The sequence below is a fragment of the Leptonychotes weddellii genome, chromosome 9 (assembly GCF_054177405.1).
Source record: "Leptonychotes weddellii isolate Sample4059 chromosome 9, ASM5417740v2, whole genome shotgun sequence".
NCBI lineage: Eukaryota > Metazoa > Chordata > Mammalia > Carnivora > Phocidae > Leptonychotes > Leptonychotes weddellii.
In genome coordinates, this window is record NC_138377.1 from 82745615 (window position 1) to 82771025 (window position 25411).

General features: G+C 39.6%; 1 protein-coding gene across 1 annotated transcript in view; it reads right to left on the reverse strand.

The window, feature by feature from the left end:
• The window catches only part of MYO5A (myosin VA), a 181335-nt gene that overhangs the window by 15185 nt on the left and 140739 nt on the right, over positions 1-25411 (reverse strand). The window contains exons 26-33 of the mRNA XM_081831863.1: positions 23214-23357; positions 22905-22958; positions 18681-18908; positions 14139-14239; positions 10559-10639; positions 8342-8540; positions 5932-6006; positions 4265-4470 (exon numbers count right to left, since the gene is read on the reverse strand). Coding sequence (XP_081687989.1) covers positions 4265-4470; positions 5932-6006; positions 8342-8540; positions 10559-10639; positions 14139-14239; positions 18681-18908; positions 22905-22958; positions 23214-23357 — 1088 coding nt within the window. The remainder of the gene's footprint in view (positions 1-4264; positions 4471-5931; positions 6007-8341; positions 8541-10558; positions 10640-14138; positions 14240-18680; positions 18909-22904; positions 22959-23213; positions 23358-25411) is intronic.

The following is a 25411-nucleotide window of genomic DNA, read 5'->3' on the forward strand; positions in this document are numbered from 1 at the left end:
GAATGGGAGAAGATATTGGCAAATGACATATCAGATAAAGGGCTAATATCCAAAATCTATAAAGAACTTATCAAGCTCAACACCCAAAGAACAAATGATCCAATCAAGAAATGGGCAGAAGACACGAACAGACATTTTTCCAAAGAAGACATCCAAATGGCCAACAGACACATGAAAAAGTGCTCAACATCGCTCGGCATGAGGGAAATCCAAATCAAAACCTCAATGAGATACCACCTCACACCAGTCAGAATGGCTAAAATTAAGTCAGGAAATGGCAGATATTGGCGGGGATGCGGAGAAAGGGGAACCCCCCTACACTGTTGGTGGGAATGCAAGCTGGTGCAGCCACTCTAGAAAACAGTATGGAGGTTCCTCAAAAAGTTGAAAATAGAGCTACCCTACGATCCAGCAATTGCACTACTGGGTATTTACCCCAAAGATACAAATGTAGGGATCCGAAGGGGTGCGAGCACACTGATGTTTATAGCAGCAATGCCACAATAGCTAAACTATGGAAAGAGCCAAGATGTCCATCAACAGATGAATATATAAAGGAGATGTGGTGTGTATATATAATGGAATATTATGCAGCCATCAAAAGGAATGAAATCTTGCCATTTGCAACAGTGTTGATGGAACTGGAGGGTATTATGCCGAGCGAAATAAGTCAATCAGAGAAAGACATGTATCATATGATCTCACTGATATGAGGAATTCTTAATCTCAGGAAACAAACTGAGGGTTGCTGGACTGGTGGGGTTGGGAAGGATGGGGTGGCTGGGTGATAGACACTGGGGAGGGTATGTGCTATGGTGAACACTGTGAATTGTGTAAGACTGTTGAATCACAGACCTGTACCTCTGAAACAAATAATACATTATATGTAAAAAAAAAAATAAAAAGAAGAAGATAGTAGGAAGGGAAAAATGAAGGGGGGAAATCGTAGGGGGAGATGAACCATGTGAGACTATGGACTCTGAGAAACAAACTGAGGGTTCTAGAGGGCAGGAGGGTAGGGGGATGGGTTAGCCTGGTCATGGATATTAAAGAGGGCACGTACTGAATGGAGCACTGGGTGTTATATGCAAACAAAGAATCATGGAACACTCCATCAAAAACTAATGATGTAATGTATGGTGATTAACATAACATAATAAAATTAAATTAAAAAAAAAAAATAAATAAAATGTCAGCATGAGGAAAATATAAGGCCTGAAAGAAAGAAGCCAGGACCACATCCCAGTTTTCAAAGACTCATAAGACCTTGGGGGTCATTTGGTCCAATATTCTGTCTAATACAGGCTTTCTTCTAGAAAAACCTGAAGCCATCCCTATTTTCATTTTCTGGATTCTTTATATGTGAGGGGAAACTATTCCTGAACCTTTTTGTCCTAGAAAAGGAAAGGAAATTGGACAACTTTTTAAAAATTTATTTTTCCTCACTTTGGAACCAGAAAGATCTTGATTTCAGGTTTAATAGAGATAGTTGAATAAATTCCTGTAAGTCGAGAATTTTCATTGGAAACTAGGACACAAAGGAGTGAAGTCAGTGGTCCCTGAAGGCGTGGGCTCTGGTTCCAGTTTGGCTACTCCCTGTCTGAGGCCTGGTCAGTCACTGACGGTTCCTGGGCCTCCGTTTTTTACTCCCACGAAATAATTAACTGATTTCTAGAATTCTTTTAGGTCTAAATTTCCTGACTCTTTGAAAGTTGAGAAGCAACACCCACTCCTAGGTTAAAATATAGCACAAAGCGATCAAATTTTGAAACACTCTCCATTTCGGCTTTATAATTTCTGCTAAAATGATGTATGTTGGCGTTTTAAAAAAAGGCTTCACTGGCTTCTAAAAAAGTCTCCTTAATTAAGGGTAGCCCATAGGAGGAGGCATGACTCTTGCTATTTTAAACCAGAAGAATGTAAGTATGTTATATTTAGAGAAAGATATAAGAAAACTTTTAGTTTTTAAAAGGTGCTTTGTTGTAGAAAGTTTCCTGTATTTTCTGAATAAAGGAGGATACGGAAATAGGAAGAGAAGTGTTAGAAGAGCTTGTTACCTTTAGTCTCTAATTTGGGGGAGGAGGACTCAGCACGAGCCCAAGTCACATACAACTATCTCATTTTATTCCTTAGATATATATCATTTAACTTGAGATATAACTTTTCTTAAGAATACGGTGTCTTTTTGTTTAATCTGTGCAGTGCCTTCTCAAATGCTACTTATAGGTTTTTTTTTTTTTTTAAAGATTTTATTTATTTATTTGAGAGAGAGAGAATGAGAGACAGAGAGCATGAGAGGGAGGAGGGTCAGAGGGAGAAGCAGACTCCCTGCCGAGCAGGGAGCCCGATGCGGGACTCGATCCTGGGACTCCAGGATCATGACCTGAGCTGAAGGCAGTCGCCCAACCAACTGAGCCACCCAGGCGCCCGCTACTTATAGGTTTGAGAACATAGCCAGCAAGATAGTTTAACTGATGAGACTGATTTCTGATTGATAATGGCTTAAAATCGCTGACATCTTGAAATATCGTAACCTCTCTCAATTAAAATATACATATTAAAGAAAGCTGAGTAAAAACTTATAAGTAGCTAATAAGCTAATAATAACTAGCTTTGCTTTTCACCAAATTTTACTAATGTATTGCAAAGAAATTAAAGGTTAAAAAAAAAATCTACTAGTTAATATCCTTAAAATCTGTTCTTTCAGGCCCTCTTGTCTAATTATCATCTCATGATATAATTAAAGCAAAGTTAAGTGCAGAAACGTTCTCTGAATAAAGATTTTTTTAAGTTTTGTTGATAGACATTATAGTCCGTGTGTGTGATTTGGAGGTTCAAAATTTTAGTGTAATATATGAGTCGTGTAATGCTAAAGGTTTATAAATAATGACTGCAAAGTAACCTGTCTGATTTCTAAACAAATATTTCAGCATTTGTACATCCAATTTTTTGGATGTACATCCAAATATTTCAGCATTTGTACATCCTCTTCAAAGTAAGCAACTATGTTGCCATTCTAAATATTTTTGGAACTTACTTATTCATTCAACAAACATTTATGATAGATCAGTCACTATGCTAGGTGCTACTGGGTGCTATGAAAACAAGGGGAAACAAGAGGTGGTCCCTATGCTCAGGGAGCTCATGTCCATTGAGGAAGCCAGTGATTCAAACAGAAAAATTGCTAAAAACATGACAGTGAAAACCACAAAAAATGTGAGCCATTGTGGTACCCAGAGGCCAGAGGCATCAAGCCTGCCTGGGTGATCAGGAGAGGCTGCTCTTGAGAATGTGACGTATGACTCTGGTCCCAAAGGATGAGCAGGACTTGACCAAGAGAAGTAGGAAGACCAAACAGAAAGGACAGTCATGACAGACCTGGCATGTTGGAAGAATGAAAACCACACAGAGTTAACATGGTAGACTCTTCTGAACATTCCAAATTACGCTGAGTGACATTGAGAGAATAGCTGGGTAGTCAGACTGCACAGTATCATTTTTGGTCAAAACTGCACTGGTTTGAAGGCAATTCCAAAGAGGGTCTCTAAGTCTCTTGAACAATGAGAACATTGTTGGCATAAGCTTAAAAGTTGGCTTTATCTCCATTCACTGCTACACCCCTGGTACCTAGGTAAATACTTAGCGAAGGAACAAACACACTAATCCAAAAGACATGATTCATTTGCATATAATAACAATTGATATTTGATCATTTTTTAAGGTGTTTTCCCCATCATCATATATAAATCATGAAATGTGAAAAAAATCTTATTTCTTTATAATCATTCATATTTTCTTTTTTTTCCTCCATTAGATTCTTTGAGGACACAGACTTTGTCTTACTCATCATAGTATCCCTAATACTAACTGTAAGTATAATAATAGTTAAGTTGTATATAGCATCTACTATGTGTCAGGAAATACACTAAATACATTACACACATTAATTCATTTCATCCTTATAAACTGTCAGGTAGACACTTTTAACACTGATCATTCCCATTTAACAGGTGGGGAAACTGAGGCATAGAGAGGTTCAATAACTTGCCCAGTATCAGATGACTAATAGAAGAGCTGGGAGTTGAAGCCAAGAAGCTTGGCTCCAGAATCCATGTGCTTAACCTCCACGTTATACTACCAAGCACAGTGTATAGCACATAGAAGATAGTCATTAGATGTTTGTTGAGCGAATTCTCTCTCTTCGCAAGGAGCATTTTTCCCTACTTAGCAATGGAAACTTCCACTCCACAGAGGTCAGGTTTGCTGAAAGTCATTTTTGTTATCATCATAATATCCACATGCAAACCTGTTAGACCACTGGTGTAGCAATACAAAAATCAAGATTCGGCAACTGTTATAAAAGCATGTTGAAATACCTTCTAGTTCACCAATTTTTTTGGCAAATACTTTCAGTTGTTTTTTCAGTTTCCGAACAGTCTTATCTTGTTTTTCAAGCTGTTCCATCAAATCCTAAAGATTAAAATGAGAAATATAATAGAAAGATCAAAATGGGCCTTCTAAAATGCACAGAGGAAAAGCAGACACAAAATCACAGGCGCAACACTGTTAGTTTTACATAAAAGCTCCAGAAAAGCTCGCTGGTGGAGCCTCCACCTGGCGAAAATTGGCAGGCATGGAAACGCAGCTACAGGAAAAGCCAAATGTTAAAATACACACTGCAGTAAATCCTTTACAGCGTGATGGAGAGCAGGCTCACTGGGGAGTCTTTTCCAGCAGGACTCCATGTGGGTAAAACAATTAAATGCTCGTAAAACGTACTGCTTTTTCAGTGGAATGCTTTCTCTCAAGGGGGGAGAGGCAAAATAAATTTTGACAGATGCTCAAAAAGTTCTGTGGGGACACAATTTTAGGGATGGCTGAAATGAGCTCGGGGCTTCTGACTGACACCCGTGTGTGAGACCCACCCTTCGGAGATGCTAACTTTTGTCCTGTAACTCAAGAAGTTTGGGGAATTAAAAGATAACTTGAAAAACTAACCACAGAGAAAGGATAAAGAGTGATCTGCTGACCTACGTCCTAGTGGCAGGTGGCATAACACACCCATAACATTTCACAGGGGACATAATTTTGCTTATAGAGGAAAAAGGGGGCAATTCCAAATGCTATATATGCAAAAAAAAAAAAAAAAAAGCCCAATACATTCAAGGGGACAGGGTAAAAAAGTCTGTGATGACTGTCTATTTAATCAAGAATTCTCAAATCACAGGCAATGTTAAGAGATCAAAAAGTAGGGGTGCCTGGGTGTTAAGCGTCTGCCTTCAGCTCAGGTCATGATCCCAGGGTCCTGGGATCGAGCCCCGCATCGGGCTCCCTACTCCGCGGGAAGCCTGCTTCTCCCTCTCCCACTCCCCCTGCTTGTGTTCCTGCTCTCACTGTCTCTCTCTCTCTGTAAAATAAAGAAATAAAATCTTTAAAACAAACAAAAAAAGAGATCAATAAGTAAGAAGAAAGTGACTAACAGCAGGCTCGAAGCTTAGGAGAGAAGTCAGTCAGTGCTATCTACGTGCAGTTTTATTCAGGTTGTGCTGAAGGAAACATTTACAAGCACAAATAGTCAATCCACTTTCCAGTTCAGACAGCACAGAGTTAGATACTAGACCACTGATCCAAAGGGAACAGGTGCTAACATTTCCAAGTGTTCAGTTGTGCTTCTGGGATTTTACTTTATCTTTCCAATCACATTTCGCTTCCATCACACTGTAAGCCTAGCGTTAAGAACAAACCCAACATGACAAGGGATGCAGGACACTGAGAGGTGACACCACTGGCTACAAGACAGCTGTGGGAGAAATAGGTCTCGTGAAAGTTTCTGAGGAGATTCCTGAGGGGGACGGGCAGCAGAGTGCTCTTCAGTAACAGAGGCTACAAGTAGCGAAGGAGACAACAGACATGCACTCTGAGTTTACATACAATCATCCGTTTGTAAAGTGAAATCCGATATGACTGATACTTCTTAGGGTCATCTGCATATAATTCCTCAAAATACTGAAAAAACAGGCACAACGGGTATTTGTTTTTCTCTGTGTCTCTGAGGGGGAATGTGACCTCTCAGCAAAATCAATTTAAAAATATTTTACAACACAAATAATGACAGTATATGTACTCAAAAGGCTGATTTGTCATCTGCCACTGCCTTCTGATCTTTCCAAGACAGAGGATTCTAATTTTATATAGATACACACATACATATAAATTTTCACGTGCTCAGAGGCAACAGGCTGTGGCTCAAGCTCCATCATTCAGCAGGTTAAACAGAGCAGTGGCCCATATTCCTCAGATAAAGCTGGTATTTCGTTCCTCAGACCTGCTCACAAGTTGCTGTACTTTTTTTTTTTCTGCAGCTAGCAGCAGTGACAAGGGTGAGAAAGGCAAATAAAATGGAAGTGAAAATCATGGCAACGTTGGCACTCTTGCCTGAAATTGGCAAGGCTGGTGAGAAGCTGTGTGTCTTCCCTCCCTCAAGGCAGCATGGGGGAGGCCTGTGGAGCATGTTCACAGGTGGAGGAAGAAAGCCCATCTTCGTGTTTGTGTTGGGAAGTAGGTGGGTAAGTGGGTTATGCAGGGTAGAGTTTCCAAGAACACTAAGCATGGGTCCATTGGGCTTTATTATTCTGCTCAAGTGTTTCCTAAAGAAATGCACAATTAAGATTGAGAAACTATATAATGGTTTTGAAAAGTGCATTATTCCCTATACTTAAATTTGAAACCATTCTCCAGATTTAGTAGTTGGTGAGGTACGGGAAGCAGCTGACCTGTAGAGGGTCTTCTAAAACTCAGAGAAACTCATTAACTAGACTCTACCCCATAGAATTTGAGAGCTTAATTTACTTTTGTATAGCTATGAAAAACTGCCAAGAAAATTAATACTGCAGACGAGGTTGCAAAAGAAATGATTAATCGACTTAGTGAAACAATTGGGAATTTGCCATCCAGAAGCATCTCAATTTCAGTTTCGCCTTGTATTTTGAAACAATCATTTGTAAGCACAGAATTTATACACTGATCAATTGTTATAATTCAGTATATTTATCAATTCTTAGGCATTAAAGCACTGTTAGTTTAATTTAAGCAATAATATACTTGAGAGTAATAAAAAGCATTTCAAAAATATTCCATGATTCAAAACATTTCCCCCCACAAATCAGTGATATTTCAGTCACTTTGGAAAGAGTCCAACACTTGCCCTCACATGCTTCTCCCATTCCCACAATAGAGCCCCACGTAGCAAGCTGCCTTCAGAGTGAGAGAGTGGAAAAAAAAACTTTTGGGTTTTGCATCCAATTAATACAAAAGGTGGTTGAATAGATGACACTAGAAAACTATTTGTAAGTGATCACTAATGGAGTTAATTATAATAATTCAGACTGTTAAATCTTCACAGAAAATCCAAACTATTTTATTAAAGGTCATTAAAACCCTGAATTAAAAAGAAAAAAGACAACTCACTACCAGTTCTAAATAGCTTTTCTCAAAACCAGGCTGACACTACAATATAGATTTTATATAGGTATGTGGAATTATAACTTTTTAATGACTTTTAATTTAGTAAGTGTATTTATCAAACTTAAGTAGATTTACAAATCTGTAATAAACGTTATTTTGCGACAGAAATATTTTAGAAAACATTTCCCGTAAAAGAAAGAAAGAAAAAAAGGAATAAGAAATAGCTTGAACTCCGTGCCAGCATTCAGAATCTGGCAAGGGGAAAATATCTCCTCATTCATTGCGATTTTGTTAGAACCAAAAATGTATAAACTTAACTCCTAATGTCCCTCCACCCTGACCTGGGAGCTCCAGCCAACGTCAAGCAAGAGCCCCCGTTTGGTTCTGCCAACCACCTTCCCTGAGCATAACTGCAACCCCTGCCTTTCTGCTAGTGATGGAGGCAGGACCAGCCTTGGTGGCTGCCTGGGGACAAAGGTCAACAAAGCCTGTCTCGAGTCTCCATTGTGACAACCACAGAACAAACCTCCTTGAAATGGCAGAGAATCTGCAGCTAGAAGTGGAGGCAGCAGGTCACCTGAGTTCTCAAGGATATCAAAAGCCCAGCACACGGTCGGGGGAAATCTACTGGGCCTTCCCAGACGTGCCAGAGCCTTCTGTCAGAAACACAACCTGGGCACGTGCCTTTTTCATTTCTACCCACATAGTCACATCTTCCTCACTCTGTCTCTGCTAGAGAAGAAGGTTGGTATCAAGTGTCGGGCAGGGAGTTTTTCCCAGCCCAAACAGATGTGTTTGATCAAAAAGAAACCAGGACGGTCCTGCAGGGCCAGGCACTGCCCGTGGAGGGATGTGTGGACCCAGCAGCTCCCCTTACCAAGTTTTCGTTGGTCAGCCTGGTGATCTCATGCTGCAGGCTGGCCTCGATGCGGGCCTCCGGGGGCAGCTGCAGGTTCTGGGCCAGCAGCTGCTGCTGCCGGTTGTTCTCCTCCTTCAGGCTCTGGATCTCCCCGCGAAGGGCTTCTGCCTCATTCTCGTGGCTCCTCTTCTGTGACTGCAGCTGGGATTCCAGGAGCCTGAGGAGAAGCCACATGGGTGGGAAAGGGAGATGTCACCCGAGTCTCTGCTTGCTGGGCGTGAGGCTTTAGGCTCACTCGCAAGGGCAGGAAAAGTGGGGAATTTTTAGTGTTTGTGTAATTTCGGACTTCATTAAAGTCAAGAAGCTCAAGCAAGGGCCAGCAATGGAAAGAAGTGAAGCGCTCTCACAATTGTATCTTTCTGAATTATGGACCATGCTACAAATATACCATTCTCAAAGGCCCTAAGAGATAGGAAAGTTTAGGCTCTTTTGAAAAGTGTATAAGAAATGATGACTAGTGGGCACCTGGGTGGCTCAGCTGGTTAAGCGACTGCCTTCGGCTCAGGTCATGATCCTGGGGTCCCGGGATCGGATCCCGCATCGGGCTCCCTGCTCAGCGGGGTGTCTGCTTCTCCCTCTGACCCTCCTCCCTCTCGTGCTCTCTATCATTCTCTCTCTCTCACAATAAATAAATAAAAATCTTAAAAAAAAAAAAGAAATGATGACTAGAATAATCAATTAAAAGACATACCTTTAATCTGGCTTACAACGTTTACAAACTAGCCTTTAAGTTGGCAAAGAGAGTACCTGTGTCAAAGAAGAACTCTGCACTGTAGAGGGCAAGATTACAAACTCCCAATCTAATTAAATATGCCTCTAAGAATTTCAGTGTTACTAACTTCAGGCAGAAGGTATGACCAGGGTCCCATTTCTACTTTCTACTCTTATCTCTGGAGGACAGAAAGGCTGGAGTGGGACTCTGAAATATATACAGAGTTACCCAAATCCAGACAGATCATTCTGAAATTTCACACACATGTATTTTAAATTTGTCATTTTCTCTCTCCCCCATAAACTTCCATATCAGTAACAGAATCCATGCGGTTTTAGAACATAGATGTTAATAGGACGAACAAAGTGGTTACGGCTTCTCTCAGCAAGCACACAAGTCATCCGTGCCTGTAAGCAAACCAGGGCACCAGCCGTGAGAATACCCGGGAGAAACGGCATCCTCTCTTCACCATGGATCCCCACTTCTATATTTACCCCCCTTCCAAACATAAAGTTATGGTTAGGAATTAACTAACATCAAGAAAAGAAAGACGTTCTTTCATCCTAATTCCCTTTGGTATCAACTGCTGGGCAAAAGTTACTGACGTCATTGCAAGCAAACACTTAACAGCAGACTAAAAATACTTTAGCGATTATAAAATTTCAGGAGTGTGAACCAATAACGCCACAAAGTTAATGATAATGGCTTGTGATTAGAACAAACAAAGCAGAATAAGCAGGAGCCCCTTGAACAGTTAAGTATTTTTAAAATCTAATCACTAACGTGGTATTTTTATGCGATTTTAAAGATACAAATATCCTGAGAGCAGGTGAGCGTCTGTGTTAGAAAGCTGTTGCTGTTCCAATTTTATTTGCTTTCCCCTAAACACATTTAACGTGTTGAGTTCGGGTAATTATTTTGAACTGCAGCAGAGTAGTGCAGGAGACCCTCTTGATTTGTGGTTTCACACATTTGGATTTCACAATAATCACAGAGAATGCCAAATCAGGCACTCAACACTGCTGTTAGGCAGCATGGTACTGTATATAAGAATGCAGTCTCACTGCCACAGGTGTTCATACCCTTTAGATTGGTCATTATTCCAAACAAGAAACCACTAAGTAATAGGTATTAAACTCTCCCACTGTAGTTTGAGCTCTAGTTGAAAGTTTTTTCTTCCAACTCCTAGTGAGATATTCAGAAGTTTTAGTGAGTGAAGGGAAGATCCTTCACTCATAGGCAGCAACTCTTATATTCACTATCAATCCGTTTCAGCTTTAATTGCATCCCTTGGTGGAGAAAGTTTTTAAAGAAGGTGTTTGGCTGAATGTTCCAAGTTTTACTGAAATTCACCCAGGAAGACAATTAATGCGTAAGAAACATAGATGTTAAAGTCAGAAGGCCACTGTTAGTAAGAAAAACAACAAATTAATAACATTCCATTTTGAGGAGACAAATATAACCTGTTGGCTTGTTTTAACCCTTCATAAACCAGCCACAGCTCTCCATCCTCATTCAACTCATGGCAATCCATAGCAGGTGATCTTCCATGCAAAAGGAACAACAATGCAAAACACAAAGGGACACAGGATGGTCATGAGATGATGATGGTCAAGAGCAGCACATGGTATTTCCAATATTTCATTAAGTCAATAAGATTGTTTTTATTAATTACAGATGGCTTTAAGACATTATCACAAAAATTACTTTTGGTTAATTTTTTTTAAAAATGGGTAACATGTAACATCACATGTCAATGGGTAGAAAGTAAAACAATAATTAAGGAGCTAGAGCTACTTTTTCTGCAGAATAAGAAATGACTGAAAAGGTGAGAAAGAGGTTCTGTTTTTTAACATTTCATTCAGCTAGCAGAGTGATCTTATGCGTCACATATTATATGAGAGACCGAGATCAACCATGACAGTCACACACATATAGGATGAAAACTTCAGCTATTGTCTTCATGTGGCAACCTTCACAATCCATATCAAAATTAAGTTTTAAGTCTTATGAGTAGAAACTTGTTTTTGCTTAATAAAATCCACTTTCCTATTTTTAAAATTGTCTTAAGAAATTCTTATAGGAGTAACATAATTAAGAATATGTCCAAAGTTCTCAGCTTTTATGATACAACTGTTAAAAAAGATTTTTTGCGTCAAAAATTAATGTTAAGATCTGGGGAAGCTTTTATATAATTTTTAAAGATTATTTATTTATTTATTTGAGAGGGAGAGAGATAGCATGCTAGAGAGGAGAGCACAAGTAAGGGGGAGGGAGAAGAAGACTCCCCACTGAGCAGGGAGCCCGAAAAGGGCTCGATCCCAGGACCCTGGAATCATGACCTGAGCCGAAGGCAGGCGCTTAACCAACTGAGCCACACAGGCGTCCCTGCTTTAATATTAAAGATGTGACACATTTTATTAAAAGTATGTATAGGAGCACCTGGATGGCTCAGTCGGTTGAGTGCCTGACTCTTGATTTCAACTCAGGTCACGATCTCAGCATCATGGGATCGAGCCCCGTGTCAGGCTCCATGCTCTGCGCTGGGCATGGAGCCTGCTTAAGATTCTCTCTCTCTCTCTGCCCCTTCCCCCTACCTGACTCGCTCTCACTCTCCCATGTGTGCTCTCTCTTAAAAAAAAAAAAAGTATGAATAAATAATGACAAAGTTGATTACGGGTTTTTTTTACCTGGGGTATAAAAATATTTTTGAGTATCTGCCATCAGACACTGTTCTACAACCTTCCACATGTATTATTTCATTTAGTTCTCCTAGTAACCTACTGTGTATCATTTGCCACACTGCAGAAGAAGACACAGAGGTTTAGAAATAAGATACTTTAGAGGTTACACACTGGCAAGTAGGAGAGCTCAGGGCTATCTGACTCCAGAGCCCAGGTTTTTACTCTTCCTATTAGGCTTTTGTTAATATGATGTGTACAGAAAGCACATTCCAGAGAATGTTCTATTTACCATCTCCCCCTGGAAAGTTGATCTATTTCTATGGTCTCAATTGTATTATTATACACTGATGACTTCAAAATTTATATCTCAGCCCACATTCCTCTCCTATTCCAGATCTAGATGTTCAACGGCCTAATGGATTTCTCTCCTTGGATGTCTTCCTAGCTCCTCAAATTCATTATTTATAAATCTACCAGTCATCTCCACTCTGTGCTTCCCCACACCGCAGACCCAGGATCATGAAACGGCATTACCACATCCAACCAAGTAGTCAGACACATGAGAGCCACCCTCTATGATTCTCTATCCCTCACCCACACATCCAAGCCACCAGGCTTACTGATCTCATCTTATGTATCTTATCTATCTTTCAAAGTGTCCCATTTCTCTCAATCTCAACTGCCACCAACCAAGTCAAGTCACTGTAATCAGTCATTCAATTACAGTAATAGCTTCCTAACTGCTCTTTATGCCTTCAACCTTGTTCTACTATAATCTATTCTCTAACATAAAAGCCAGGGCTAGCTTTCTAAAATTCCAATATCATATCATTCTCCTACTTAAAACATTTCACCAACTTTGACTGTCACTGGAGTGAAGTCCAAATTGCCTTGGTTGTCTCCCCAACAGTCTACAAACTCTGTGAAAGTAAGAACTGCATTTACCTTCCTTACTGCTATATTCCCAGTGTGTGACATAGGGCTGAGCATGAGAACAGGCATGTGATAGATATCTGGTGATTCATTCAGAGTGGTTGGAAGGACAGGGTAATATAGCTCTTTCTATACTAACACCCTCTTAGATAGAAGATACGCTTATAATTTATATCATAAATTAAAATTTAAGTTTAGGGCGCCTGGGTGGCTCAGTTGGTTAAGCGACTGCCTTCGGCTCAGGTCATGATCCCGGAGTTCCGGGATTGAGTCCCACATCGGGCTCCTTGCTCAGCAGGGAGTCTGCTTCTCCCTCTGACCCTACCCCCTCTTGGGCTCTCTCTATCTCACTCTCTCTCTCTCTCAAATAAATAAATAAAATCTTAAAAAATAAAATAAAAAATAAAATAAAATAAAATTTAAGGTTAATCAAATACTTTTTAAGCATTCTCCATTCTCACCCATAAAACAAGATAATAAGTACCTTACATGTTGCATGGCAATATTCTTTAGTTTGTAAAGTATTTCTGTACACTAATCCTGATATTACACAGCAGGAGACTTAGACTGCACACGAACGACACAAATTCCCAGAACTGTCTTTCTCTGTGACCATGATTGGCCAAGTTTTCTTAAACATGTAGCCTGTAAGTTCAGAGCCCAAAGGCACGGAGGCTCAGTTGGGAAGTGGGGTGTTAGGAAGGCTGAAGGAATTCCAGAGATGAGCCTTCACTTGGTGATAATCTCAGCTACAGGGAAAGTCTTCGATAAAGTTTCATCACTTAGTGGCTGTGCAAATCCTGCACCCTCAGTCAGCCTACCTGAAGCTCTTAGGTGTACAGTGACTGAGCTAAGTGCCGTCTGTAACTTCACTTGTGTTTACAATAAATAGGATAAAACTAGAGTTAGGATTTTCTCAGAACACCTTAGGGATTGTGACAAATACTTGATCTAACAGGATCCCATCCTAGAAGTCATGGTACCCTTGTAGAATGATATGGCCAACAGTGAGTTGATTCCAGATACTTCATTACTTCTTTCCACACTAAATTTCATTACTGAAAGCTAAAATTGTCCCTACAAACAGGGATTCACAAATAATCAACTATCCTGAACAAAAAATGAAAGTGACTACCCTAGACAGTCCAACAGTGAGCAACTGTTTTCTTCTCAAGGCTGAGACCCTAAAATATAATCCCTTGATATAAAGAACATTACCCTTGACACCTCTCATCAATACCTTATATTAAAAATGAGATTTTAACTGGGAATATATTAGAAACCTTGAATTCCCTCTGAAGGTCAGCTGATACCTGATAAAGCAATACATAAACACTTTGACTTACTGTACAAGAGGCTGGCTTGAAGACTAAAAATATACAGGATTATGATTAAACTAAAATGAATAAAAAGAGAATGGACTTACCTGTTCGTTTCTTTCAAACCAATGTATGCTTGGGCTATTTCACCTTTATCTTTCATTTTTTGTACATCTTCCAAAAGTATTGTGGAATCTGTCATTGTGTTCTGAAGAGGAAAATGACACATTTCCACATTAACAGTCAATTCAAAAACTCTGGACCACAGACAACATTTTTCTTTCCTCCAGAACAGGGGGTTTATGTGTTCTACCACACTTCTGTCCCATCAGAGCACCAGCCCAGCCCTGTGCAACTACAGGGGAGCGTCGGGCATAGGGAGTTAAGAGAAAGAGACATCTTCAGTCCCTCTCTTGAAAATCCTTACTGCTCCACTACAAGGGTGGTGAGAGTCTAGAGTACCACTGTCCTGTAAATAAAATCACTGATGGGCAGTGTGTGTTTTACATAATGTGAAATGGAACATATATATATATATATATATATATATTCCATTAAGTAGCTTCTTGGTGTCCTTGCCTGATAATTGCTCTAATGCTATGTTATAATATATATACTTCAAAAGGTGTATATATATTTTTATATATGTATATATACTTTATATATAAAACTATAGATATATTTCCAAGTATGCATAAAGCATTATAACAATAACCAGGTAAAAACACCAAGCAACTACTGAATGAACAGAGAACAAAAGCTATTCTTTCTACTACTTCCCATCTAGTTATAATAAAACAAATGCCCCAGTAAAACACTGTAAAGTTTGACATAAAGCTCATTTTTTCCATTAAAAACTCAGTACAAAAAAGGTAGATGATATGCTTTAGCAAAATTAGAAGTTTTTTCTCACACATTTAGATATATATAAACGGGAAGGATTTAGCTCCTTGTAAATATCTACCATCTGCTGTTATTCAGTCCTTTCTCCCCCTGTTACATTATAGCATGGTACATAAGCTTCTGGCAGGTCAGCATTACTAATGATTTTGTATAAAAAGCACTTCTCTGCTAACATTTTTACTTCCTTTTTAATTTTTCCTTTTTGGTCTAATCTGTCTGACAACCAATGTAATTTCCAAATCTTGCTTCTACTCAGCTACTCTCTGTCTCTCCTAAACCAGGGCAAGAACAGACTAAGAACTACTGCTCCATAGCCTCTAGAGAATAATACATTTTAGAACCCAAGGGCCCATTCTATTTGTCTCAATAGTATATGTCTGATCTGTTAGTCAATGTTTGCTCCAAAGGCAGGTCTCACAATGAAGTGGACTTAATAAAATACACTTTAAAAAACATGATCTTAGAGACCAGTTCTGAGATAAGTTCAAGACCAGTTCTTGATAAGAAACATACTTAAAAAAAAATCCCACTTTTCTCCTTGTGAGCTTATAAATGCATCCTCAGAGAAGATGAAATATAAGCTGATAAGAGCTATTAACAAGAGCTTATATTTTACTGAATTTAAAAAATTTTTCCCATAAACACCACATGGAGCATTTCTTTAGCTATGATTTCTATATATTTTAGTCTATCTTTCATAGAAAATTTTTTTCTCTTTCCCTGAAAGACAGAAAATTTTTCTATTCTACAAAGGGCCATACTCAGATTTTTTTTTTCATACTCAGATTTTTAACTTTTAAGTAGTAACTCTCAAAGACCCAACCCCTATATTACATAATGCTGTATGTATTCTCTGATATCTGAAGACCTACATGATGTACTTTTGAACTTGTAGTAAATTAGGTAACTTGATCCTATTAACTAATCTAAAGGAAAGATGAGCTTCTTGATATGCTGCTTTCCTGACAATAAGCAGCCAGTCCTTCCCTCATCTGGCCTACCTTAGCTAAGAAGTGGTGGTTGGGCATGGGATCAGACTTGGACCACCAGCGTTAGGAAATTCCTAACTCACTGCTCAAAGTTTGTCTCCCCCAAGCCAGTGACCAGAAGTGTAGAAAGGGTTGTACCATGTAGGAAAATCCTACCCTTCCCAGGAAGGGTGTGCTCTACTCCTGAGGCTCCTTCTCGCCGTTGGCCAACAAATCCACAGCTGCTAGACAAGAGTGTGGGACAGCCTTGCTTCTGGGTGTGCTCCAAGTTAAGGGACTCCCATCCTGGGCCCCCATGCTTGTGGATGGCCTACCATAACTACTATAGTGGGTCAGAGAACTGACTCTGAATTAGAAGTCATGGAGACCTCCCTGTGATCCAGACTGGAGCCTGCTACATCCATTATTTTTCCACTGACAAAGAGAGGGCTCAAATAGGAAACTATTTTGTAAATATCAAAATAGACTTGGTGGCTAGAAGCATCGACTATATATATTGGGGGAATACTTATAAACTAAAATTTAGGATTAAACAGAAGTATTTACTAAAATTTTTTTTAAAATTTATAATTACCTTGTCATCCTGAAAATCACAAGTCAGCAAGCACAAAAAATAGAGAAAACAATAAACCCTTAGTTCCACAAATAAATCCCATCAATGAGCCCCATCATAACAGAGAAAAGCTAACTGTAAAAACCCCAAAATTAGTATTCATAGAACCAACATAAGGTGAACATTAATATATATATTTGTGTGATAATTCTTAATTTTCAGGAACAAGTGCTTGAAATTCTTTTTGAGTTGTTTTGGTTTTTCTAATTTGTGAGTATGTGAGAAAATGACCCTCCTGTTAATGTATATGGGTGAAATTCTTATCCTAGGTCTGTGAGAGTTACAGTAAAGCTCTGATAGGATGTCATCTGTCCAAGTGACACCTTCCAGAATACTCACAGAGGCAGAGCAGATGAACTAGATTGGCTGGGCTGGATTATCACCTACCTCCCTGGGTGTCACTCACTATTGCCCTGCAAAGAAGTTGTGAAATGATGAGTCTCCTGGACTGGAAACTGAGTGGGACAGACAGCCATGTGTTTGAAAGGTCTCAATCAGTGTCATAGGCATTTTTCTTAGCAAAGAGCAAGCTGCTGCCATGTGTAGGCTGAGAGTTGGAGAGCAGGGGCGTTGGTGAGACAGGACCAGCCCATTTTAGTGGCTAGAGAGCAGCTGTGAGCTGGGTGATACCATGCTGAGAGCATGTGATACCAGAACTATGTGCTCTTTTAGCTGGATTGTTTTTATGCCCCTTGGTTCATTTTTCTTTTCTTTTCCCTTAACTTTAACTCAAGTTTCCTGTGAGAATACCACTTTGTCACAATGGAACCAGAGAAAAGAATCATAATTTTGGACTCTGCTCCAGCCAGTATGCAGAGAGAGTCTTCTATCTCAAGGCCTAACCACAGCAGTAGTCATGGGAACCAGAGACAGCCTTGGGGAAGGAGAGACGTATAGGGCCAGGCCAAAGGAGAGATTCCCATTCCAGAATCTTCTCATTTCAGACTGAATGGGTTTGTGATTTGTTTTAGAATAAGAAAGCCCATTTCTTTATATAACTCTACTTATTCCTGGGATTTTTCTCCCCTCCCAAGATTAGTCGCCAATATCTTATTTTCACAGAATTTGGTATTTTCTGGATCAGTGTTGATCTCAGATATGAGTTGCCGTTCTCAAATCCAAATGTTACGTGCCAGTTTCAGTACTTTAACCACATGCAGAACTACTATATCTAAGAGAAGTACTCTCAGATCTTCCAGTTCATTAGATATCATAGTCATTTTTTATATGGTATGTCATGCAGCTGGAATAATTGATTGTCTAATTCTTGATAACACTTTGTTTGCTGCATGAACATGGGCAGGGACACAGGCCAGGTTTTAAAATGATTACCCAGAGTCCCTCTGATGGCAAATGACAAAAAGGCCCATTTTTTACCAACACATGACAGCATCAGGTCCCAAATAACCTGAGGGCAGGAAGGACTTTGGAGGGCCATCTCTACCCTCTGGCATGGGTCCTTTCTATTGAATCACCACACATAGCCCCTCCCCAGTTGGGACAGCTCCCCCATTAGAGAGAACTCCCTGAAGTGAGCAGAAATCATCTCCATGGAACTTCTACTCGCTGATCTCATTTCTAACCCTTTTAAGTGTTCTCTTTACAGTTAAATGGGCTATTATAATCCAACAAATAATTTTAAAGTCATATTTAATGCTTTCCCACAGCAAGAGGATTTTTGTACTCAACAGAATTTTACTTTTTTTTTTTAAGTTTATTTATTTGATTTATTCATTTAAGTAATCTACACACCCAACGTGGGGCTTGAACTCACGAACCCAAGATCAAGAATCACATGCTCTTCTGACTGAGCCGGCCAGGAGCCCTGAATTTTACTTTTGATGAAAATTTATCATGACCAGATTACTACTTAAAGTTTAATTTTAAAAGCTCTTTGCTCATGAGTGAGAAATGACACTCAGAAGATCATTTGGGATTTCATTTATTTTTTGCTCACTTTAATTGGCACTTGAGACAGTTTTAAAGCAACGTTGAGATTTTTTTAAAAAATGATAATATCCTTTGGACTAAATGCTAATTAGACTAAAAATGCTCATGTTTGCTTCATTATAAATTGCAGGGAAAGGATAGAAAGAAAGAGTCCAGTCCCCAGACACCCACTTCAGTCACTTGCTCGTGCTTACCTTAGGTTGGATGGCCTCCTTCTGGCTCACCAGCTGAGACCTCAAGATGAGGACTTCCTCCTTACGGACATCAAGCTCCTCACTCACAGAGGTCAGCTGCTCCATGAGGACACGATAGGCTGGTGCACCTGGAGCCGTCACCTCTGGGGCACTTTTCTCACTAAGGGCCTTGCGTAGCTCATTTAGCTCATTTTTCAGTTTTTTGTTTTCTGATTCCAGCTCCTGACGCTGTATGAAGAGACAAAGAATAGTTCACTGCTGTTATCCTCAACTTTACACTGGAATACTCATGTTCCCCCAAGATGGTAGAGTTCTTCTGGAAAAGATTGTCAGAGCTACCCTAGTGAACAGCTTTCCAGGCTGTACTGGGAACTCTGTTCCACAATTAAGAAAGCTGACATCAAGGTGAACGGTAGTTTGCTTCATCAACCCAAATTCCAGAGTCACATTTATTCTGGGCCTGCCTAGGGTGAGTTCATAGGCCTGGAGAGATTGCTGAGTCCCAAGGGATGAGTTTAGCCTAGTCCTCAGAAGCCCAGGTTTTGTTTGCAGGTAAATACAGGGGCAAGTATGAGGGTTCAGCTGGTCAGGTGATTTCCAGTGAATGGTTCAGATGAGCAGAACCCTGAAATCTTGAGTAGCATCCTCTTACTTCCTTTGTAAAACAGAATGGAAAGAACATTGAAATCTTAGGCTTTTAACTTTGAATTAAAAAATTACCATATCATTTAAACTAATAAAATTCCATTTAGTGTTTTGATGACGACAAACAGTGTATTTTCCAAATTACTTTGACATGTGTATGACAGGCTTGTGAAGTTGCTGGCAGAAGTCTTGGGAGGTGGGAGGAAAGGATGGGCTCCTTGTGCCATCCAGATGGCCATACTCATCTTTTACCCCTTCCACACTTTCACATACTACCAGCCATCCTCCTGTCACTAGTTAGCACTGCCCTCTGCATACTCTGCTCAAACAGTGGCAATGGGAGAGTTCTGACACGAAAATACAGATGTCTTGGGAAACTGGCTGAGAAACAGTAAAGCACCATGCTGCCTTGTTTTTAGCACATTACACAGGCCTTATGAGAGTGGAAGTGAGATATTTCTATGTATAAAAGATAAAATATTTTATTGTTTCTTCCAGAGCAGCCACCTTGGGTTTAGAACACCATAGGACCTCTTAACAGTTTATAGCAGAACTATTTATAGTCTTTTTTTTTTTCTAGTATAAGAATATATAACCCTTTCTTCCATGAATTAATCTATTCTTATGTGAAAATGAATGATCCTTCCTATCCCCAGTCTCCCACCAACTAGTAATCGGATTCGTATTGCTCATTTCTGCAACAGAAAACATGAATGTCTTCACTTGGACACTAAGCTCTGATGCAGTGTTTCCCAAACTTTAAAGTGCATCAGAATCACCTGGCGGGCAGATTGCGTGGCCCAACCCCCAGAGTTTCTGATTCAAAAGGCCTGGTATGAGGCCTACAAATGTGCATTTCCAATAAGTTACCAGGTGATGCTGATGCTGCAGGCCCAGGGACCACATTTTGAGAAATACTGAGCTAGTACTCGGCAACTTTGTGATTTGAGCTTCTTTTTTTCCCCTTTTTATCTGGGCTTCATTTTTAACATACTACAAAGAATGTCTTTATCTGTCCATTTTTGTGTGAGGCAGGCAGATGGAAAAGAGCTGGAGATGACAGTCCTACTCCCATTCTGTTGGCCTGTGCCATCCCATCCCATCTGATGCTTGTCTTGTATGACCCATGGCATGAGTTGGTCCTCTAGACAAAGGGTACTAAAGGAAACAGAGAGTCAGGATAATAGAGATGACTCTTTGCTGCCACTCTTTTCTTTTAGTGCAAACATAAATACTACACAAGTAGTACTTTCATTGAAGGGGCAATAGATTTATTCATGTTATAATTCAGAAAGGGTAAAAGGGCTCTTTAGAGTATTTTCAAATAGTGCCTTTTTTTTTTTTTTGGTAAAAATAAATTTTCAAACAAATGATCATAGGAACCTAGGGTGTTTAGAAAGTTTCCTTCTGTGTGGAGACCTAGATTCAAGATCAGACTCTACCACCTGATAGTAAATCTCTTAACTGTTCTAAGCCTCAGTTTAATAATCTTTAAAGAGGAAATAACTTATCTCAGAAGTTGTGACAATGACTAAATAAGATAAGGTGTAAGAAAAACTTTCCAAACTGTAAAGTAAATACAAGGTATTATTAGTCAAGTGTTTATCAAATGTCAGTGGAAGAGTTCTAACTATCTTCAAGGGAAGGGGTTGATAAAGGAACTGTGGGTTGGGCAGGGTGGAGGACAGGCATTCTCTATACCAATGCCACACAGCCTCAAAAGGAAGCAGTTAGGGGCGCCTGGGTGGCTCAGTTGGTTAAGTGACTGCCTTCGGCTCAGGTTATGATGCTAGGGTCATGGGATCGAGACCCACATCAGGCTCCCTGCTCTGCGGGGGAGCCTGCTTCTCCTTCTCCCTCTGCTGCTCCCCCTGCTTGTACACTCTCTCTCCGTCAAATAAATAAAATCCTTATAAATAAATAAGAGGAAGCAGTAATCAGCAGTTCTGGACCATGGGAAGTGGCAAATCCACAGAGGACAGGGTCCTATTAATGTAAGTTATGTTCCACATCACGCTATTAGAAAATAATATATCAGAACTAGACTTGAAGTATTAGTACTGAAAAAAAAATAATACAGAAATCCTCATGACAGTTTAGGGAGACCCTAGGAATTCTCAAATACACATAAAGGCTTTAAAATAATGAGTTTCCTTATGCTATGTTGTGGCTTTTCTAATTCTTAGCTTTGGTTATAATCATAAACCTCACTATAGTTTTCTAGCTATTCTATACTATAGTTTGCAAAAGGAGAAAACAGTAAAAAATAAACACAAGCAGAAAATGTCTGAGAAAGATAAATTTAAGACTAATAATTTAATTAATAACCTAGAAAACTTTTAAAGCTGGGGGTGCCTTGATAGCTGATAGCCTGACAGCTCAAACTTCACACGGCTCAAATGGCTCTGATTCTGGAAAGCAAAGAAAGGAGCCTAGTGAAGAACAACCTACCCTGATTTTATTTTTATTTATATTTTTATTTTTTAAAGTAAACTCTATGCCTGCCGTGGGGCTTGAACTTATGACCCTAAGATCAAGAATCACATGCTTTACCAACTGAGCCAGCCAGGCGCCCACAACCTACTCTGTATCAAGGAATGGGCTCTTGTTTGTTTTATACCTCAGCTCTTGGGTTACCCAAGATGCTTTGTATTTCGGGAACTCCTGTTCCTTCCTAATCAGAGCCCTTCCCATGTTCAACTGCTCTGGGACCACAGTACCTGCTAGATAGACATTGCCTTCAACCATTAAGGAGACAATTCTCCACCTTCATCTTCCTCCTCCCAACAGTTTCTAAAAAATAAGTTAGAATACATTTCTATTCTAATACCTAGCAAACTAATACCTAGCTATCCTTCTCTATAAGTACATCATCGTTTCAGTGGGGTTTGGTAGTTAGAGCACAGACTTTGGAGCCAAAGATACGTATATTCAAATCCTGTTCCTGTCATTTTCTAATGGGGTGATCTTAGGAAGTTACTCATATCTCTTAACCTCAATTTCCTTATCTGTAAAATGGGAACTAAAATACTTACTTGCAGTTTTATTGTAATAATTTCAGCTAATATGTAAAGTACAGGCATTTAAAAATGATGAGGATAATGATAGCAGCCAACATTTGCTGGGTACTTACTACGTGCTGGGCACTATTCTAAGCAGTTTACATGGATCACTTTATATAATCCTCACAACGGTCTGATAAGATAAATAGTATCATCTTCCCCATTTTATAGATGAGAAAACTGGGGCACAGAAAAGATACATAACTTGCACACAGCCATATGGTGGCAGATCTAGCATTTGAATCCAGGCAGTCTGGTGCTAGAATCAATGTCCTTTACTACCTTCTATCGCCTCAAATGGCAGCTATTACTCCTGTTTCTGCTTAGACTGAACTCTAGCTTATATGAAATAGAATCTACAAAAAGAAACAACATGAGGCTAGAAGTAATGCCTGAATAAGGGTGAAGCTAGAACCTCGGGTACCCTTAAGGATGTTCTCTGAGAAAAAGAGAAACTCTGAGCAGGTTGCTTGCCAAAACAAGATATTCAAAGCCTTGGGCAGAAACTTCCCATTACCTTGAGTGACTCATATTCCAGTTCTGCACCTCTAATTTGTGGTCTTTCTTCTTCCTAGGGAAAATGTAAAGTTAAAAACTTTATAAATAAGTAGTTATACTTTAATTGTCACATTTTTACTCAGAATATTTCCCCGCTCTGCAGAAAATAGTGGGGAGAGTTTAGCCCTCACTACGTGAACCAAATGCTGCTCGGATAAAGTACTTCTGGGCTGAGTTTCCATTAAAGAAGAGACTGCAGAACTGCACCTAAGTCCCAGGCTCAGTGCTCAGTTTGCACATGGCCCTGGGGTGCGGGAGCACTGCGTACCTTTGCCTTGCTGCGGAGCATCTGCTCCTCCTTGCGGTCCAGCTCATCCTGCATCACCTGCTTCTCCTGCTCCAGCTCTGTGACCCGCTTCTGGAGCTTGAGGAACAATGACATGTCCAGAGGCACCTTCTTCTCACTTGGCTCCTAAACCCCAGAAATCATAAGATGGTCAAGATGATCCAGAAGATGTAAAGCCAATGCAGAAATAATGAGCAGTCCAATAGAGAAACAGGCAAGCTTACAGAAGAAATATAAATGGCCAAAGAACGGCATGCCCACCCCAGCTAATGAGTAGAGACGTGCAAATTAAACAACAGTGAGGCACTACTTCTTCCCTGTTAGATTGGCAAAGACTGGAAAGATCAATAATGCCATGTATTAGTAACAGCATCTTATATAATACTGGTGGAAGTATAAGTAGGCCTTTTAAAAGGGCAAGTTAGCTGTATTTATTAAAATTTAAATGTGTATACCCTTTAACCTAACAATATACGTTTAAGAATCATCCTACAAAAATTCTTACACAAGTACACAAGAATATATGGAAAAAGATGTTCACTGCAGCATTTTTTGTAACTGTAAAAAACTGGAAAAAAACCCAAATGTTAGTCAATAGAAGAGTTGCTTATAGTATAATCAAACTAAAATATTTCATAGCTGTTAAAAAAATGAAATAGATATACATGAGTGGATAAATATGTCCTAGATAAAAGTATTTTTTTTTAAAGATTTTATTTATTTATTTATTTGAAAGAGAGAGAGAGACAGCGAGAGAGGGAACACAAGCAGGGGGAGTGGGAGAGGGAGAAGCAGGCTTCGCGCCCAGCAGGGAGCCGATGCGGGGCTAGATCCCAGGACCCTGAGATCATGACCTGAAGGCAGACGCTTAACGACTGAGCCACCCAGGCACCCCTAGATAAAAGTATTAAGTGAAATAAACAAGTTGCAAGGTAGTATTTATATTACGATCTTATTTTTGTTAAAAAATCAAATGCACATGACTTTTATTTTTAATTTTTTAAAAATGATTTTTATTTATTTATTTATCTATTTTGTTTTTTTAAATATTTATTTATTTATTTTACAGAAAGAACACAAGCAGGAGGGGCAGAGGGAGAGAGAATCTCGAGCTTGATGCGAGGCTCAATCTCACGACCCTGAAATCATGACCTGAGCTAAAACCAAGAGTCCGAGTGTTGCAGGATTTTTTCTCCATCAGTGCCCGCAGTTCTTGGTCAAGGCACTTTGAAAAATGAAGAGGTAGACCAGAGTGGTGGGCAGCAAAGCAAGGTTTATTGAGCATAGCAAAGTAATGGTACATAGCTCCCAAGGAGGAAGGGGACCCAAAAGGGTTGCCCTAAAAGATTTTATTTATTTATTTGACAGAGAGAGAGCACAAGCAGGGGGAGCAGCAAGCAGAGGGAGAGGGAAAAGCAGGCTCCCCACTGAGCAAGGAGCCTGACATGGGGCTCAGTCCCAGGACCCTGGGATCATGACCTGAGCCAAAGGCAGATGCTTAACCGACTGAGCCACCCAGGCACTTGGTCAAAGCATAATTCTTAACTGATTAGTGTGTCTTGTATTTCAAATTGTCAATTTTTTAAAAGACTTTTTTTCAGATATCAAAACAAAATAAGCTTTTTTTTTTAGGAGAGAGGGAAGAGGAGGGGCAGAGGGAGAAAGGGAAACTCAAGCAGGCTCCATACCCACCATGGAGCCTGACGTGGGGCTTGGTCTCACAACCCTCATATCATGACCTGAGCTGACATCAAGAGTTGGACACTTAAACCGACTGAGCCACCCAGATGCCCCCAAAATAAACTTTTATAGAAAGTTTAGGAACTAAGTACAAAGAAGAAAAATAAAGCCATAATCACATCTTCAGAGAAAACCTACAATTTTTGTCCAGTCTCTTTTCTATAGATTTAAGTAATTGGAATATTTTCATTATAATTTTGTATTGTCTTTTAAATTTAGCATTTTATTACAAATGTTTTCCAAATTCATAATATGATATTTGAAACCATAATTCTTAATAGTTATACTGACATGTGTACCATCATTTGCTTAGCTATTACCTTACTGATGGGCACTGAAGTTGTTTCTAATTTTTTGCTATTGAAATATACTAAAATAGGGGCGCCTTGGTGGCTCAGTCATTAAGCATCTGCCTTCGGCTCAGGTCATGGTCTCAGGGT